General features: G+C 48.3%; 2 protein-coding genes across 2 annotated transcripts; both read left to right on the forward strand.

The window, feature by feature from the left end:
• Positions 1-4698: 4698 nt before the first annotated feature.
• LOC309379809 (olfactory receptor 5V1-like) lies at positions 4699-5694 on the forward strand (the record flags this gene model as incomplete). Its single annotated transcript, XM_081929262.1, has 1 exon — positions 4699-5694. One exon carries the CDS (start codon positions 4699-4701, stop codon positions 5692-5694), a length of 996 nt encoding a protein of 331 aa, XP_081785388.1.
• Positions 5695-9083: 3389 nt separating this feature from the next.
• On the forward strand, positions 9084-10019 carry LOC309378759 (olfactory receptor 5V1-like; the record flags this gene model as incomplete). The annotated part of the gene is made up of 1 exon (XM_081927394.1): positions 9084-10019. One exon carries the CDS (start codon positions 9084-9086, stop codon positions 10017-10019), a length of 936 nt encoding a protein of 311 aa, XP_081783520.1.
• Between the last annotated feature and the right edge of the window lie 9067 nt (positions 10020-19086).

The raw sequence follows: 19086 nt of genomic DNA on the forward strand, positions 1-19086 counted from the left end.
GGGTTGTAGTGGGGCTGCCCCTGTGGTGGCTCTGTGGAGAGCCAGTGTGGTGTAGTGGTTAAGAGCGGTAGTCTCATAATCTGGGGAACCGGGTTCGCGTCTCTGCTCCTCCACATGCAGCTGCTGGGTGACCCCAGAATGTTTGTTGTGGGGGAGGAAGGGAAAGGAGAATGTGAGCCACTTTGAGACTCCTGAAGGGGAGTGAAAGGCGGCATATCAAATCCAAACTACTACTACTACTACTACTCTTCTTCTTCTTCTTCTTCTTCTTCTTCTTCTTCTTCTTCTTCTTCTTCTTCTTCTTCTTCTTCTTCTTCTTCTGTGGAACAGCGTTTCTGTCAAGATAGGAGCCCACTATCTACACTTTCCGGAGGGGGGGGGGAAACAAAGACATTTTTCTTCTGGTAGCTGGATAAATGGATCTTTACAGTGAGTGTCCACTTGTTTAGATTTCAGCCCCATTTAAATATATTTGTTGTTTTTGTTTTAAAATTTTATTTATGCTTTTCAGGTTTATTTGTTGTTTAGTCGTTTAGTCATGTCCGACTCTTCATGATCCCATGGACCAGAGCACGCCAGGCCCTCCTGTCTTCCACTGCCTCCTGCAATTTGGTCAGACTCATGTTGGTACCTTCGAGAACACTGTCCCACTATCTCGTCCTCCGTCGTCCCTTCTCCTTGTGCCCTCCATCTTTCCCAGCATCAGGGTCTTTTCCAGGGAGTCTTCTCTTCTCATGAGGTGGCCAAAGTCTTATCATGCTGACTATAATAATAAGGCCAGAAGGAGCCTGGGTTTCACTTTTCTCTCTTTCGGTCTCTCTTTCTGTCTGGTGTGGTGTTCTGTACATAATGTTAAGGTTTAGACTTATTCTAATTTGTTCTAAGTTTAAGTTAAGTCTGCTGCAACTGGATTCCTTATGGTCAGTGCCAGTCCTGAATGTTTGGGCTTTGTGACCATGATGCTCATTTGCCTTCAGTAGCAGTAAAGCTCTGCTGAGTGAAATACAATTGCCTCTGGTCTATTTTCGGGGAATCCTGCAACGGGTTCAAGTTTTTACTTGGCTAACTATACATTGGAATCTACCCTGGATCAATATTGAGTAGAATTTTCAATGACACATCCAACATTCAACATTCCCTTTATGCATTCTTTGAATTAAAAGGTGGGGAAGGAATACGTCAAGTGTGTAAATCAACATCTAGCCACTGAGCAATTCCTCCGATGGGACTCCCATTGCTCCATTCCTCCTGGCTTCCCCCCGGGGAGAGTGGCTTTCTTTTCCCAACCCTCCTTGTTAACTTGCTTGTTGCAGTTGCAATGAGAGCATCCCCTGGGTCCCACCTGGGCATAACTCCTCTCTCCCTGCCAGGGCTCCGCTAGTTGAATGCAATGCAGAGGGAGCCACCCGGCTCATCCGTGGCTCAGCTGGGAAGCAGGGATCTCCCTTCCAGAGCCCCGATGGCAGGCCCTCTCTTGCCACTCGGATGCCAGTGTGCTCTGGCCCCGTGAAGGTGGAGCAGGCAGGTGCAGGGAAAGGCTGGTGCAGAAGAAGGGGAAGGACGACCTGGAGCTGAGCATCCTGACGGGGCAGGAGCAAGCGCCCAGCCTCACTGGGCTCCCAGTGGGGGGGCCTCCAGGTTAGTAGCTTCACAGGACAGAGAGAGGACTGGGGATGGGGAGGCAATTCAGTCTGGTCTGCATTTGAAGGCGAATCTGCCCCATTCACACTTGCTGAAATGATACGAGAACAAGAACTCTGCTAGCCACCGAAATTTGCACTTCTCTGAATGTTGCAGAAAAAGGTGGGTTATAAATGCAATAAATAATAAATTCATTTATGGGACAATGTATATTGGGCTAGGGATGTGGGTGGTGCTGTGGGTTAAACCACAGAGCCTAGGACTTGCCGATCAGAAGGTCGGCGGGTCGAACCCCCGCAACGGGGTGAGCTCCCGTTGCTCGGTCCCTGCTCCTGCCAACCTAGCAGTTCAAAAGCACGTCAAAGTGCAAGTAGATAAATAGGGACCGCTCAGGCGGGAAGGTAAACGGCGTTTCCGTGCACTGCTCTGGCTCGCCAGAAGCGGCTTAGTCCTCCTGGCCACATGACCCGGAAGCTGTACGCCAGCTCCCTTGGCCAGTAAAGCGAGATGAGCACCGCAACCCCGCGACTGAACCTAACGGTGAGGGTCCCTTTACCCTTTTCCTATATATGGAGCTGACAAAGCAAGAGATTTCTCCCCACCACCGCCGCCCCTCCCCCAAATCTTATCCAATCCACACTTTTCAATGCACAAAGGAGTTTATAATTCTGTGCTTCCCATCCCAATCCCTGAGCAGTGAGATATTTTGGAGTGCAATGTTCACTTACGGTTGACTTTCCTTGGAATGGGAGGTTACTGGAGAGAGAAACTACCATGGAGTTACCATCTCCATGCCATAACATAGTAGCCGTGGAACATATAAGACTACATGAAGCTGCCGTATACTGACTCAGACCTGTGCTCTAGTCTCTGAAACATTTGCTTTATCAGCAAATATAGAAGCAGAATAGAAGTGGAGGTGAACAAGCCCTCTTTCTTCAGCAGACAGCACACCTCAAGAGATCATCTTGCGGCCCCCACCTGATTTCCAGTCTCTTCCAACTAGAAGTGTCACAGCATCATGGAACGGCCCTGCAAAAGTCATCTAGTCCACCCCTCTGCAATGCAGGACTCTCAGCTAAAGCATCCCCGACTGATGGCCATCCAACCTCTGCTTAAAAACCTCCAAGGAAGAGGAGTCCACCACCTTCTGAGAGAGTCCCTTCCACTATTGAACGGCTTTTACTGTCAAATAATTCTTCCCAATGTTTATTTCAAATCTCCTTTCTTCTACAGAGAGCTCAGAGCCCATGTGAGGGTTACAGTCTGGGAATTGCACGGGAAGCCAAAATTGCATATGGTCAAAACACACTGCGACCAATAGCTAGTGGAATTGCCAAAGTCATTTGTTCCCTGAGCACCTCCCCCCTCCTCTCCATACCCTTTCTATTTATTTTTGTGATTTTGGGTCATGTGCATAAAGCCTAATGCACACAAGTTAAATGCCCATAAGTTGTGGGCTTACTGTAATTTGGATCCTCCCCTCTGGAGCAGCAGAAAAAAAGTTTGCTCCACCTTCCATGTTCAGATATTTGGAGAAGGCTCTCAGACCTCCTCCCAGTCCTCTGTTCTCCAGGACACAGACTCCTTGCTCTCTCCCTTGGGGTCCATTCCAGCTCCCCAATTCTATGATTATGTCTTCAGCCCTAGTCAGAACACTCTAACCACCACATCCCATTGGCTTCCCCACATCCTCAAAGCAGAACAAAAGGTTCATTGCGTTGCCTCTTCCAAGAAAGAGGAGGAGACATCAGCTTGCTTGTGGTGCTTGTTATTCCAGGCTCCTCTCCGCCTTCCTTTCCTGACCAAGGCAAGTCCTGAAGAATAGAGATGAGGATTCTGGGAATGGAGAGGAAATGTCTCGGCCTCCAGCCAGTTGGGGGTGTCTCCAACAGCACCCCTGATTCACCCAAGCAGTGTTGTTCCCGTCCCCCCTTGAAGGGAGAGGAGAGACGTCCAACCATCCCTGGAGAACCCTAACCCACCCACCACTGATTCGTAACAGCTGGCCTTGGTACCAGACTACAAGAAAGAAGATTCCACCTAAACATTAGGAAGAACTTCCTGACAGTAAGAGCTGTTCGACAGTGGAATTTCCTGCCAAGGAGTGTGGTGGAGTCTCCTTCTTTGGAGGTCTTTAAGCAGAGGCTTGACAACCATATGTCAGGAGTGCTCTGATGGTGTTTCCTGCTTGGCAGGGGGTTGGACTCGATGGCCCTGGTGGTCTCTTCCAACTCTATGATTCTATGATTCTATGACTATTGGGTGGGGAGGAGAAAAACCGTTAGTTTGATGTGAATGATTTTTGGACTAGGGGGAGATGGAGGTGTTTTACTTAGTTTATTATTTGCATGTGGTCAGGGAAATAATAATAATAATAATAATAATAATAATAATAATAATAATAATAATAATTTATTTATACCCCACCAATCTGGCTGGGTTTCCCCAGCCACTCTGGGCAGCCTCCAACAAAACACAATAGTGCATCAAACATTAAAAGCTTCCTTAAACAGGGCTGCCTTCAGATGTCTTCTAAAAGTCTGATAGTTGTTCTTCTCTTTGACATCTGTTGGGAGGGCATTCCATAGGGCAGGTGCCACCACCGAGAAGGCCCTCTGCCTGGTTCCCTGTAACTTGGTTTCTCTCAGGAAGGGAACCGCCAGAAGGCCCTTGGAGCTGGACCTCAGTGTCCGCGCTGAACGATGGGGGTGGAGACGCTCCTCCTGTTTATATGGCTGGTTTCCCTCCCCTCCAATAGAATTTTAAGTGAAATATCAATATATAATATGACTCCCCCCCCTTCTCCACATGGTATTATGTATTGTATAATTTTCCTTTGCCATAAGACACTTGGAGACCTTCAGGTGACAAGAGACTAAGAAGTTTAATCAACAACAACACTGAATTAAATGGTCTTAGAAGACCGCTTACAATCATAGAATCACAGAACTGTAGAGTTGTAAGGGACCCCAAGGGTCTTCTACTTCACCTCCCCACAATTCAGGAACTTCCTCGGTTTCCCTTTTCTGCCTGGCAGCCTTTCCCTCAAACGCCATGCTTCTTTCTCTACAGATAATCTCCACATTTCCCATGGCTGGCAGCAGCAACTGGACCCAGGTGACGGAGTTTGTTCTTCTGGGCTTCTCCGGGATCACGCATGGTCAGACCTACCTGTTCCTGGTTTTCTTGGTGATCTACTTGGTCACCCTGTTGGGGAACCTCACCATAGTCGGCCTGATCCTGCTGGATCCCCACCTTCATAGCCCCATGTACTTCTTCCTCAGCCATTTGTCTTGCATGGACGTTTGCTACTCCTCCGTCACTGTCCCCAGCATTTTGGCCAACCTCCTCCTCCGCCGCCACACCATCTCCTACCACCCGTGCCTGGTCCAGATGTTCTTCCTGATGGCTTTCTCAGGTTCTGAGTGCTGGCTGTTGGCCGCCATGGCATACGATCGCTATGCCGCCATTTGCCAGCCTTTGCGTTACTCGCACCTCATGAGCCCGCGTGTGTGTGTACAACTAGCCACCATCGTCTGGGTCGTGGGCTTCCTTGACTCAGTGGTTCACACAGCCTTGGCCTCCAATTTACACTTCTGCGGGGCCTTCCAGATCCACCACATCTTCTGCGACCTCCCTCCATTGCTGAAAATTGCCTGTGGGAACAAGAGAGTCAATGAAATTGTCATCCAGGTAGCCACCATCTTTGTGGGCCTGAGCCCGTTCCTGGTAGTCGTCATCTCCTACATCTACATCTTGGCTTCCATCTTGCGGATCCGCTCCAACACCGGGCGGCGCAAGGCCTTCTCCACCTGCACCTCCCACATGATAGTGGTTGTCCTCTACTTCGGAAATGGACTGGTGAACTACTACCGCCCCAGCACAGGCTACTCTCTGGAGATAGACACCCTGCTCTCCACCATGTATTGCATCATCACCCCTATGCTGAACCCCCTCATCTACAGCCTCCGAAACAAGGAGGTGAAGGGCGCCCTGAGGAAGGTTCTGGAAAGCCAGAGGAAGTTCTGCACTTCCTCTCGCAAGCAGTGAGAGCGTAGGGTAGTGGGAGGGAAGGAGAAGGCGCCAGCCGTCTTCCCTGCAAAGCCCAGTGGCCCCAAAACAGGGCATGAAAGGAGGGGCTAGATTCCCTCAGTCTGTGGTTCTCACTAGGCTACCGGCCTTCCAGACTCCTTGGTTAACTCCTTAGTGGAAGGAGACAAACAAGAGGGAGTTAGTCCAAGAAAACTTGGGTTTTATTTGAAATTGTTCTAGACAATGATACTCAACAGGCCTTTGGAGCCAGCTAATATAAATAGATAAAGCCATTTTATTTCCCCAGAAAATCTTGGAAAATACTCTTCATTTTAAAATCTTAATTTATTTTCCGTTGCCGCTGATAGATTTTGTTATGACTGAAGCTTTATATTTTGTTGCTCACAGCTGTGTTTCTTCTTAATGTAAGTGAGCCAGAAAATGTTGTTGTTGGGTGGCAAATAAATATTGTCAATAAAAAACAAATACACAAACAAAACCACCAGTGCTTTGTGCTTGGATGCTGAGTTACGCCAAATCTTGAACTCCGTTGCGGTGAGTTGGGTGGGTGGGAAGAGGTGGGATTGGTAGGTTCGTGAGCAGGTGTAAATCTGTGGGACCCTTCCGCATCTGCGTGAAGAAGCTTGCCAGAATAAGAGTATCTTCAGTTGTTTCCAGAAAATACAAATAAGGGGCATCTGCCCTAACTGAACATGGATGCTGTACCAGCAGCAGCGCCTTGTCAGTAGTGGCGCCCGCCCTGTGGAACGCCCTCCCATCAGAGGTCAAGGAAATAAACAACTATCCGACTTTTAGAAGATACCTGAAGGTTGTCCTGTTTAGGGAAGTTTATAGTGTTTGATGTTTTATCGTGCTTTTAACATTCTGTTGGGAGCTGCCCAGAATGGCTGGGGTATAAATAATAACTAATTTTATTATTATACAAAACAGGGGCAGCCACTCTGAAGGCACTGCTCCAAACTGCCATGGACTAGGCTTTGGATATTTTAGGGACTTCAAGGATAGCCTCTTCTGCAGAACATGGTGACCTCCTGGGACTATAAGGGATAAGGTGGCCTCAGACAAAATGTTCCTTGCTGGTGGGAGTTTGTCCCCACAAGCAGCTTAGCTGCTGCAACCGGCAGCCTCAAGAGCAGCCTTGAGAGTAGCCTCACATAGAAGCACAGAACCATAGAGTTGGAAGGGACCCCAAGGGTCCTCTAGTCCACCTCTCTGCAATGCAGGAATCTCAGCTGAAGCATCCATGACAGATGGCCATCCAACCTCTGCTTAAAAACCTCCATGGAAGGAGAGTCCACCACCTTCCAAGGGAGTTCGTTCCACTGTTGAGCAGAAAGCTCTTCCTGATGTTGAGTCAGAATCCCCTTTCTTGTAACTTGAAGCCATGGGTTTACTCCTGCGTAGGAGTAAACAAACTTGCTCCATCTTCCATGGCAGAGCCCTTAATGTCTGGACCTCCTCCATGGAAGAAGACTCTCTTCCTCTCTGGTCCAGGCCAGCCCAGGACGCTGGCAGCCTCCCAAAAGCTGTGCCCTTCCATATCTTCTGCGTTGGCTACTGCTTCCACCTTCTTACTAGCCACAGTCACTAGAGTCTCTCACCAAGGATGATCTTCTCCTCTTTGTCCTATCTGCCTACAACGTTGGTGGCTGGCAGGTGAGAGACAGAATTTTAATTTCCCCATAGCTGTTCCTTCCTTGCTTTCTCACCTGGCTTAACAACAAACACACAGGAGCTCCAATGGTGAAAATGATTCTCAAAGGGAATTTCAATCTCGCCAGGAGGACACACTTTCCGTAACACGACTTAATAGCTCTGAGGTTACTGCTGTCCTCCTGCCCCCTACTTACCAGCAATTAAGGGTGCCCCAATTAAAGGACACCATCCATTGTGCTTGGCTCTAGCATACCTGCAAAAAAATCCTACTCCCATGGGGCATTTTGATTCACTGCAGCTGCAGCCTTCCTCTCTGTGGATTCTCTGTGCACAGACATCCCCATGGTCAACACACAAGGTAACAATTGCTCCCCTACAAGGAAAGGCAGCCAGCAACCCACAAGGCAGGCGGCAGAGAAGTTTGCTCACATGGCCCCTGGGATCACCATGAGATCTTCAAGGCCCTTCCTTGGTGTCGCATTTGGAGAAGAGATTTTGCCCAAGCTGCCTCCTCACAACTGGTTGTATTCAGAACTCCTAGCGGTGGGAAATTAGGGCCTTAACGTATCTTCTTCCCAGGGCAAACTGAAGTTCAAGGTCTCCATTTCCCAAGGTGAGGAGGAGAAGGAATCCAGAGTTGGTCAGCCGTCAGCAGCTAACTAGTTAGCAAGAAACGGTGAGTTGCCTAGCTGTCATTTACCCACCTTCCAAATGACTGGAGTCTTCTTTGATTGAGGGCAATGCAAGGAATGTGTTACCATGAAATGAGAAGGGAGAGAGAAGTTCAAAGAGGGACTGGAGCTCATTGCCAGAGCAGCTGCATTGCAAGCAGAAGGTCCTTGGGTCAACCTTTTGCGCATCTCCAATTTAAAGCATCTTGGGTACCAGGCAGGGGGAAAGGGCTTGTTCCTCACCTCTGTGCCCATCCCTGAGAGCTGCTGCCAGCCAGAGTCAGTTGTGCAGCTCGGGCTGGACTTTGGAGCCATGGGGACCCCCAAATGACCACCCAGAGAGTAGTAGTTGGTGGGGGCACCAGCAAACAAGCCCCTCCTGGTCCCTGCAGCATCCTTCCATTTGTTTGCTCTTTTTAAATTCATAGTTAGCAGCTAAGCATATGCAAGTATCATTAACAGAACAAGCATAATAGAGGTTTAAGCCACTGGTGTCAATGTGGTATTTTTTTTAAAAAAATCTTTTTTATTGAGTTTTGCCACTGAGTCCATTTACACAGGGGATCGTACTGAACTTTCTAGTGAAAGATTGGCATGTTTAATTCTTCCACTGAAATCAGTGGGAGTTGAAATTGTCTAATTGATATCTGTCATACTCCTGTTGTCCAACAACAGCATGTAGAGCTTGGTGGAGTGTGTGGCCAAAAATAAAAAAAATAAAAAAAAACATAAGGGAAGAGTCTCTGATTTACACTTGGCATACAAAGTCAAGTCAAGTCTGTTCTGAGGGTCAGGCAAACAGCAATCTACATTGTCAGGTGAGCCAGAGGTCAGGGATGACGGGAATTGTAATTCCAAACATCTGGAGGGCAGGAGTTTGCCTATGCCAGATCTAAGTGTTGCTGGAAGTTCTACCTAAGAAGGCTGAAGCCGGCTGGTTCTCATCAGTGCCTTCTCCTCAGATACAGATATCTTTCTATAGCAGAGTGACCCCTGAAGCCTTTTAACTTCCCTCAACGCCGCATTTATCTCTCCTCAGATCCCCCTCTTTTCTTCTTCATGGACACAGAGAATCAAACACAGGTTGGGGAGTTTAACTTCTTGGGTCTCTCCAGAGCCCCAGGGGACCAAGTCTTCCTCTTCTTGGTCTTCCTAGCTGCCTATTTGGCCATCGTCACAGGCAACCTCATGATATTAATCGTGGTCCTGATGGATTCGCGCCTTCACAGCCCCATGTACTTTTTCCTCTGTCACCTATCTTGCTTGGACATTTGTGTTTCTTCTGTTGTTGTGCCAAAGATCCTGGTGAACTTCCTGCGCCAGAGTCACACCATCTCCTACAACCAGTGCCTGGCACAAGCTTTCTTTCTGATTGGCTTTGCTGGGTGTGAGCCTGCCCTGTTGGCCGTCATGGCCTATGACCGCTATGCCGCCATTTGCCAGCCATTGCACTACAGCCGACTCATGAGGAACAGGCTGTGCATCCATCTCGCTGTGGCCTCCTGGGTCTGGGGCTTCCTGGACTCTGCAATTCATGCTGCCCTGGCCACCAAGCTTCGCTTCTGTGGAGCCAACCAGATTCCCCAAATCTTTTGCGATGTGCCACCACTGTTGAAAATCGCCTGCAGTGATACGAGCATCAATGAACTGGCCACTCACATCACCAGCATGTTTGTGGGCCTGGGTCCCTTCCTCTTCATCATCTTCTCCTATTTCTACATCTTGGCCTCCATTCTGAGGATTCACTCCAACACTGGCAGGAAGAAAGCCTTCTCCACCTGCGCCTCACACTTGGTCGTGGTCACCCTCTGTGTCGGAAACGGGTTCCTAAACTACAACCGCCCAAGCACCGGCTACTCTCTGGAGATAGACACACTGATCTCCGCGATGTTCTGCATCGTCACCCCCATGCTGAACCCCCTCATCTACAGCCTCCGCAATAAGGAGGTGAAGGAAGCCCTGAGGAAGGTTCTGAATTGCAGGGGGACAGTTTGAATCTCATTTTTGGCTCTCTGTAGGGCAGGGTCTCGTTGGAACATGTCTGCTTAGAACAGCGAAATTGATGAGTGTGAATTAAGGAAGAGGGAGAAAGTATAGACACTGACAAAGCCAATGAGATAGACTTTCCTATTATTATGGGTGGATAACACCTTCCAAGGCATGACTGGAATGTCAGGGTGGTGAGAGAGGGAGGAAGGGGAGGTGGGCTTTGCTTAGGGGGGCACCTCATTTGCTTCCAGCCCAAGGCTAAGAAATCTCATCTAACAGCTCTCCGGTTACAGTGTTTGGAGTGGGGCAATGGTAGGTGCAATGGTAGCATCTTGAAACCAGGAACATTTTTTCCACTGGCTCCATTCTTTTGTTAGTTCTTTGAGAGATAGAACATAGGGAGATGATAGGGAAAAGGTGTGTTTTTGGAGACTCCAGCAGGTGGCAGCAGAGGGCAGCTTTGATGGCTCTGTGGCGTCAAGCCAATAGGAATTGCTAGGGTTGCTCTAGGCTTCCCTTTCTACGTAAATTTCAGCAATAGTGATTTCAGCCAGCAATGCTTTGTCCCATGAAACATCTTAGAAATACAACATAATTCCAAAAATCCAAAGTGTGTTTCTCCCCTACAGCCAGCAATCCAGCCTCCATTGGCCTTAGAATGTGCAGCTCTTGGAGACCCATTTACGTCCTTTTAATTCTCTGCGGCATTCATAGAAACAACCACCGTGCTTTCAAGACGGCGGATTTGGAACTCCATAGATTCAGCGCATGATCAAAGGTTACACACAGTTTAGAGTAAAACAACCAACAGGTAATTATTAGCCCATTTAGGAGCTTAGAATCCCTTTAAAAACTACTGTGGAAAAACCCCGTGTTAGCAAGACATATTTAGCCATTTTTCCATTTTAAACCTTCATTAATACACAGGCATTTCCCATTTCTGTGTCAATTAAACCAGCTATACTTAACAGGCCCCACCCTCCAACCTTGCCTCCAACCTCTTCTGCTGGGGGGGGGGGGAGATGACTTTTCCTGGGCTTTTTCATCTTTTTTTCCTTAAGGGATATGACAATATCTTTAGCACAGAGGGGCAGCCATAACCTGGGACCTTTCTTTAGGCAGACTCATAGCTTGGGAAGGCGTCCCAAGAGCCATCTAGTGCAACGCCTTGCCACGGGAGTGCCAGGACCGGTCTGTATTCTCTCCTGACATGGTCGGCCTTGCAACACAACCACCCTCTCTACTCCCCACCCACCTTATCAGGCCCTTCAGATCCTCCCACCTGGCTCTCCTCACTGCATCACCTGGAAGCAGCAGTTGACATTTCCATTACACCTTAAGGAGCAGACGTGTGAATTGTTGTGTGTCACATGTCTGTTTAGATTTCAGCACAGCTCGCTGGGAGCTTCCGTTGTGTGTATAGCTTTTGCTTTTGGCTGTTCTCTCTGAGACAACATGAGAGAGAGATGACATGTTTCTTTGTCCTGATTTATGCTTAATAAATCGTAGTATGCTTCCACAAGCCTCACGCCTATTCTGTGTGCACAGTTCGATCTGCTGATAGTGTGCCCTGGCTCACAAGCCCGGGGCGCTGATTTACGTCGGGGCAGAGGTGATGGTCTCCGCAGCGGGATAGCTGGAAGGAGACGGCCCAGCGAGGGCTGGCCAGCTGGCCATCCAGCCCTCTGCATGCCGAGACTCTGGTCCTGAGATCCTCCCACCTGGCTTTCCTCACCGGATCTCCTGGAAGCAGCAGCAGATTCCCAAACTGAATGTCCCCACACCAGCTGTCAGGGCCCACATTGTAGCTGCTACATCAATCATTGAAGTTCACTCCTACCAGAGCAAACATTTCAGGTTGGAGAGAGTGGGGAAGAAGGGGAGGTGGGGTTTGCTTAGTGAGACAACTTCCTTTCTCCTAATCCGAGGCTCATCCAACATGCCTCCAAGCAAGGTGTTTGAATGGTGACATCTTAAAACCATGAAGTTTTTATAACTGGCTTCACTCTTTTATAAATTCTTTGAGAGATGAAAAACCTTGCTGCAGTTGATGTGGCTGCCAATAGAGGACCATGCCAACTGTGTTGCTTGATGACCTCTTACATGTTCATGTATATGGCAAGATATATGTACAGTGGTACCTCAGGTTACATACGCTTCAGGTTACAGACTCCGTTAACCCAGAAATAGTACCTTGGGTTAAGAACTTTGCTTCAGGATGAGAACAGAAATTGTGCTCCAGCAGTGCGGTGGCAAAATTAGCTAAAGTGATGCTTCAGGTTAAGAATAGTTTCAGGTTAAGAAAAGACCTCCGTAACTAATGAAATACTTAACCCAAGGTACCACTGTATTTATTTTCTTTTATAATTTTGCATGAATTCCTCCCCCCCCTTTAGATTATTTAAGATTTATAGCCTACTCCTCATTATTCAAACATCTGTTCCAGCACTCCTTTTCCTGTTGGGTTACACTTCCTTGGCTGGTTAAATTTATTCCCAAGTCAATTAAGGTTATTTAGCTTAAGTAATTAAACAGAACTGCTGGATCTGATGTCGTGATGCCAGTTTTTCAAAGTCTGATAGCTGTTTACACCTCCAGGTCCCCCCGCCACTCCCTTGCCTCTTGTCAGCCCCCTAGGAAATCCCACTGACCCTCCACAAGGCTCAACATCGCCCACTTTGGGACTCACTGTTCTGTGCCTTTTTCGAACTCGGGTCATTTCCATCCCCTTTTCTGAGCCCTGATCCTGATTTGTTTGCACAAAAGACTGTGGGGAGATTGGCTGACAGCGGCTATGGATCGAACGTTCCTTTGGGTTGGTTTGCAGTGATATGACATTTATATATTTTATTAAGTGCCTATCCTGCCCTTCCCTCCCAAAGGAGCCCACAGCAACAAATTGTTCTGTGATGAAAAAATACGATTAAAAATAAAATCAGAACATATGTAAAACATTCAAAAATTGCTACCTGTTATTGTCTCAAGAAACGGCTATCCCACATTTTCCAGCGCATTTCCTTATCCCTTACCTCATTCCCAAAAACTGATTCCTGGGGTGTTTCTCAAACAAAGTTTAAACGGACAGCATGAAAATGCTGGTGCGTCACTCAATCTCCTCCCCCAAAATAGCAGCAGTCTGGAAGGAACCTCACTTCTAAAGTGGCTCATCTACGTTCTCTCTCACACCCTGTAATTACTCTTTAATCACGTTGTGACTTTTGAAAAAGTTTTCCTCAAAATTCACCATTATTTTAGTACACCTAATATACACAGTCTGGTGTGCGGTTTGGCTTAATATGCACATTTTCGCAAGACAGTATTCCCTAAAATAGCACTTTTCTTGTACGTCACTTTGGGCAACACATTCCATACTTTGCCCCAGTCCATCCATTTTCTGCACACACAATTTGGCTGCAAAGCTGCATTGCAAAATTGGGGGACTTGAATTTCTCCCCTGCTCTAAGATTCACCCTTTTCTGCTTTGAACATAGCTATTCCCTGACCCCCTCGGGTCCCACCCTGCACCCTTGGCACCAACGTTTTCTACCAAGACAAAGAAACCCTGGGGGAGAGATGTCTTTCCCTGGGCTGCTTCATCTTTCTTCCTCATGTCGCAAATGCACATCACTCAGGGGCTCCTCAAACACTCAAGAACAGCCCTCTTTCCTGATAGAGCTGGACTCACAGGATGCAGGACACAGCCATGTTTGAGGGTCTCTGGTGGGGAGGCCAGCCGTAACTTGGGACCTTTCTTTGACAGAACATGAGTCCAAGCCTTGCCTCCCTCCTCTCCAGAGTGGGGAAAGGTGGAGACCTTAAAACCGACCTAGTCTCTCTCTCTCCTTCTTCCATCTCTGGCCCGGGGATCCTTCTTCCTGACTCTCCTCGCTGGGTGACCTTGAAGCAGGCGTAGCTTCTGAAAACAACGGTCTCTACAGCCTTCCAGGAGCAGCAGTTCATTTGGCAGGAAGATGCCAGGTGAGGAGCAGAGAAAGGAAGGGAGCCATGAATTGGCCCCCAGACCCAAGAAAGGTTTCGTTTGCCATGCTGCACTGGCTCCCGGTGGAGTACAGGGTCAAGTTTAAGGTGCTGGTTTTAACCTTTAAAGTCCTATGTGGCCTACGACCCTCGTATTTACGGGACCGCCTCTCCTGGTATGCCCTGTGGAGGACCTTACGGTCCACAAATAATACCTCAGAGGTCCTGGGCCTCAAGGAAGTTAAACTGGCCTCAATCAGGGCCAAGGCCTTTTGGCTTTGGCCCCAGCCTGGTGGAACGCTCTATCACAGAAGACTAGGGCCCTGTGGGATTTGACATCCTTCCACAGGGCCTGCAGGACAAAGCTGTTCTTCCTGGCCTTCAGTCTGGGCCCAGATTGATGCCCCTCTATGGGGCCCTCTAAGTTACCTCTTTGGCCCTTTTATCAGCTCATGTGGGACCAACATGGACAGCTGGCCCTGATGAATCTTGAGTTTCCCGACCACTATGGTTGTAATTCGTGGGCAATCATTAAATTTTATCCTGATTCTAATTATTAAGATGTATTTTAAAAAATTGTTTGATTGTGTTTCAATGTATTTGATATTTGATGTTAGCTGCCCTGAGCCCGGTCTTAGCTGGGGAGGGCAGGGTATAAGTAAAAATTTACTTACTTTACTTACCTACTTTCTCTACAGATAATCTCCGCATTTTCCATGGCTGGCAGCAGCAACTGGACCCAGGTGACGGAGTTTGTTCTTCTGGGTTTCTCCGGGATCACGCATGGTCAGACCTACCTGTTCCTGGTGTTCTTGGTGATCTACTTGGTCACCCTGTTGGGGAACCTCACCATAGTCGGCCTGATTCTGCTTTATCCCCACCTTCATAGCCCCATGTACTTCTTCCTCGGCCATTTGTCTTGCATGGATGTTTGCTACTCCTCTGTCACTGTCCCCAATATTTTGGCCAACCTCCGCCGCCACACCATCTCCTACCACCCGTGCCTGGTCCAGATGTTCTTCCTGATGGCTTTCTCAGGTTCTGAGTGCTGGCTGTTGGCCGCCATGGCATACGATCGCTATGCCGCCATTTGCCAGCCTTTGCATTACACACACCTCATGAGTCCGCGTGTGTGTGTACAACTAGCCACCATCGTCTGGGTCGTGGGCTTCCTTGACTCAGTGGTTCACACAGCCTTGGCCTCCAATTTAACCTTCTGTGCAGCCTTCCAGATCCACCACATCTTCTGCGACCTCCGACCGCTGCTGAAAATCGCCTGCGGGGACACGCGCGTCAACGAAATTACCGTTCACATAGCCACCATCTTTATGGGCCTGGGCCCATTCCTGGTAGTCGTCATCTCCTACGTCTACATCTTGGCTTCCATCTTGCGGATCCGCTCCAACACCAGGAGGCGCAAGGCCTTCTCCACCTGCACCTCCCACATGATAGTGGTTGTCCTCTACTTCAGAAATGGACTGGTGAACTACTACCGCCCCAGCGCAGGCTACTCTCTGGAGATAGACACCCTGCTCTCCACCATGTATTGCATCATCACCCCTATGCTGAACCCCCTCATCTACAGTCTCCGAAACAAGGAGGTGAAGGGCGCCCTGAGGAAGGTTCTGGAAAGCCAGAGGAAGTTCTGCACTTCCTCTCGCAAGCAGTGAGAGCGCAGGTTAGTGGGAGGGAAGAAGAAGGCGCCAGCCGTCTTCCCTGCAAAGCCCAGTGGCCCCAAAACAGGGCATGAAAGGAGGGGCTAGATTCCCTCAGTCTGTGGTTCTCACTAGGCTACCGGCCTTCCAGTCTCCTTGGTTAACTCCTTAGTGGAAGGAGACAAAAAAGAGGGAGTTAGTCCAAGAAAACTTGGGTTTTATTTGAAATTGTTCTAGACAATGATACTCAACAGGCCTTTGGGGCCAGCTAATATAAATAGATAAAGCCATTTTATTTCCCCAGAAAATCTTGGAAAATACTCTTCATTTTAAAATCTTAATTTATTTTCCGTTGCCGCTGACAGCTTGTGTTATGACTAAAGCTTTATAATTTGTTGCTCACAGCTGTGTTTCTTTTTAATGTAAGTGAGCCAGAAAATGTTGTTGTTGGGTGGAAAATAAATATTGTCAATAAAAAACAAATACACAAACAAAACCACCAGTGCTTTGTGCTTGGATGCTGAGTTACGCCAAATCTTGAACTCTGTTGCGGTGAGTTGGGTGGGTGGGAAGAGGTGGGATTGGTAGGTTCGTGAGCAGGTGTAAATCTGTGGGACCCTTCGACATCTGCGTGAAGAAGCTTGCCAGAATAGGAGTATCTTCAGCTGTTTCCAGAAAATACAAATAAGGGGCATCTGCCCTAACTGAACATGGATGCTGTACCAGCAGCAGCGCCTTGTCAGTAGTGGCGCCCGCCCTGTGGAACGCCCTCCCATCAGAGGTCAAGGAAATAAACAACTATCCGACTTTTAGAAGATACCTGAAGGTTGTCCTGTTTAGGGAAGTTTATAGTGTTTGATGTTTTATCGTGCTTTTAACATTCTGCTGGGAGCTGCCCAGAATGGCTGGGGTATAAATAATAACTAATTTTATTATTATACAAAACAGGGGCAGCCACTCTGAAGGCACTGCTCCAAACTGCCATGGACTAGGCTTTGGATATTTTAGGGACTTCAAGGATAGCCTCTTCTGCAGAACATGGTGACCTCCTGGGACTATAAGGGATAAGGTGGCCTCAGACAAAATGTTCCTTGCTGGTGGGAGTTTGTCCCCACAAGCAGCTTAGCTGCTGCAACCGGCAGCCTCAAGAGCAGCCTTGAGAGTAGCCTCACATAGAAGCACAGAACCATAGAGTTGGAAGGGACCCCAAGGGTCCTCTAGTCCACCTCTCTGCAATGTAGGAATCTCAGCTGAAGCATCCATGACAGATGGCCATCCAACCTCTGCTTAAAAACCTCCATGGAAGGAGAGTCCACCACCTTCCAAGGGAGTTCGTTCCACTGTTGAGCAGAAAGCTCTTCCTGATGTTGAGTCAGAATCCCCTTTCTTGTAACTTGAAGCCATGGGTTTACTCCTGCGTAGGAGTAAACAAACTTGCTCCATCTTCCATGGCAGAGCCCTTAATGTCTGGACCTCCTCCATGGAAGAAGACTCTCTTCCTCTCTGGTCCAGGCCAGCCCAGGACGCTGGCAGCCTCCCAAAAGCTGTGCCCCTCCACATCTTCTGCGTTGGCTACTGCTTCCACCTTCTTACTAGCCACAGTCACTAGAGTCTCTCACCAAGAATGATCTCCTCCTCTTTGTCCTATCTGCCTACAACGCTGGTGGCTGGCAGGTGAGAGACAGAATTTTAATTTCCCCATAGCTCTTCCTTCCTTGCTTTCTCACCTGGCGTAACAACATCCACACAGGAGCTCCAATGGTGAAAATGAGTCTCAAAGGGAATTTCAATCTCGCCAGGAGGACACACTTTCCGTAACACGACTTAATAGCTCTGAGGTTACTGCTGTCCTCCTGCCCCCTCCTTAGCAGCAATTAAGGGTGCCCCAATTAAAGGACACCATCCATTGTGCTTGGCTCTAGCATACCTGCAAAAAAATCCTACTCCCATGGGACATTTTGATTCACTGCAGCTGCAGCCTTCCTCTCTGTGGATTCTCTGTGCACAGACATCCCCATGGTCAACACACAAGGTAACAATTGCTCCCCTACAAGGAAAGGCAGCCAGCCACAAGGCCCTGGTGTCACCATGAGATCTTCAAGGCCCTTCCTTGGTGTCGCATTTGGAGAAGAGATTTTGCCCAAGCTGCCTCCTCACAACTGGTTGTATTCAGAACTCCTAGTGGTGGGAAATTAGGGCCTTAACGTATCTTCTTCCCAGGGTAAACTGAAGTTCAAGGTCTCCATTTCCCAAGGTGAGGAGGAGAAGGAATCCAGAGTTGGCTAGCCGTCAGCAGCTAACTAGTTAGCAAGAAACGGTGAGTTGCCTGGCTGTCATTTACCCACCTTCCAAAAGACTGGAGTCTTCTTTGATTGAGGGCAATGCAAGGAATGTGTTATCATGAAATGAGAAGGGAGAGAGAAGTTCAAAGAGGGACTGGAGCTCATTGCCAGAGCAGCTGCATTGCAAGCAGAAGGTCCTTGGGTCAATTTTTTTGGCATCTCCAATTTAAAGCATCTTGGGTACCAGGCAGGGGGAAAGGGCTTGCCTCTGTGCCCATCCCTGAGAGCTGCTGCCAGCCAGAGTCAGTTGTGCAGCTCAGGCTGGACTTTGGAGTCATGGGGACTCCCAGATGACCACCCAGAGAGTGGTAGTTGGTGGGGGCACCAGCAAACAAGCCCCTCCTGGTCCCTGCAGCATCCTTCCATTTATTTGCTCTTTTTAAATTCATAGTTAGCAGCTAAGCATATGCAAGTATCATTAACAGAACAAGCATAATAGAGGTTTAAGCCACCGGTGTCAATGTGGTATTTTTTTAAAAAAATCTTTTTTATTGAGTTTTGCCACTGAGTCCATTCACACAGGGGATTGTACTGAACTTTCTAGTGAAAGATTGGCTGTTTAATTATTCCACTGAAATCAGTGGGAGTTGAAATTGTCTAATTGATATCTGTCATACTCCTGTTGCCAGACAACAGCATGTAGAGCTTGGTGGAGTGTGTGGCCAAAAAATCAAAAATAAAAGAAAACAGAAGAGAAGAGTCTCTGATTTACGCTTGGCATACAAAGTCAAGTCAAGTCTGTTCTGAGGGTCGGGCAAACAGCAATCTACATTGTCAGGTGAGCCAGAGGTCAGGGATGACGGGAATTGTAATTCAAAACATCTGGAGGGCAGGAGTTTGCCTATGCCAGATCTAAGTGTTGCTGGAAATTCTACCTAAGAAGGCTGAAGCTGGCTGCTTCTCATCAGTGCCTTCTCCTCTGTGACCTGGAAGGCTGATCATGTGCAGGTGGAGTCACTCTTCCATCTCCCCCTCCAGGCTGCTGTTCAGCAGGTGAAGCTGACTCCTGGCCCAGGACAATATCAGAGTCACCCCTCTTTCCCCCCATCCTCACCCCTAAGTTTTAGACTTCGTAAAGGACACCAAGATAGTTCAATG

This window comes from Podarcis melisellensis, assembly GCF_964234715.1.
Source record: "Podarcis melisellensis genome assembly, chromosome: 10".
Taxonomy (NCBI): Eukaryota; Metazoa; Chordata; class Lepidosauria; order Squamata; family Lacertidae; genus Podarcis; species Podarcis melisellensis.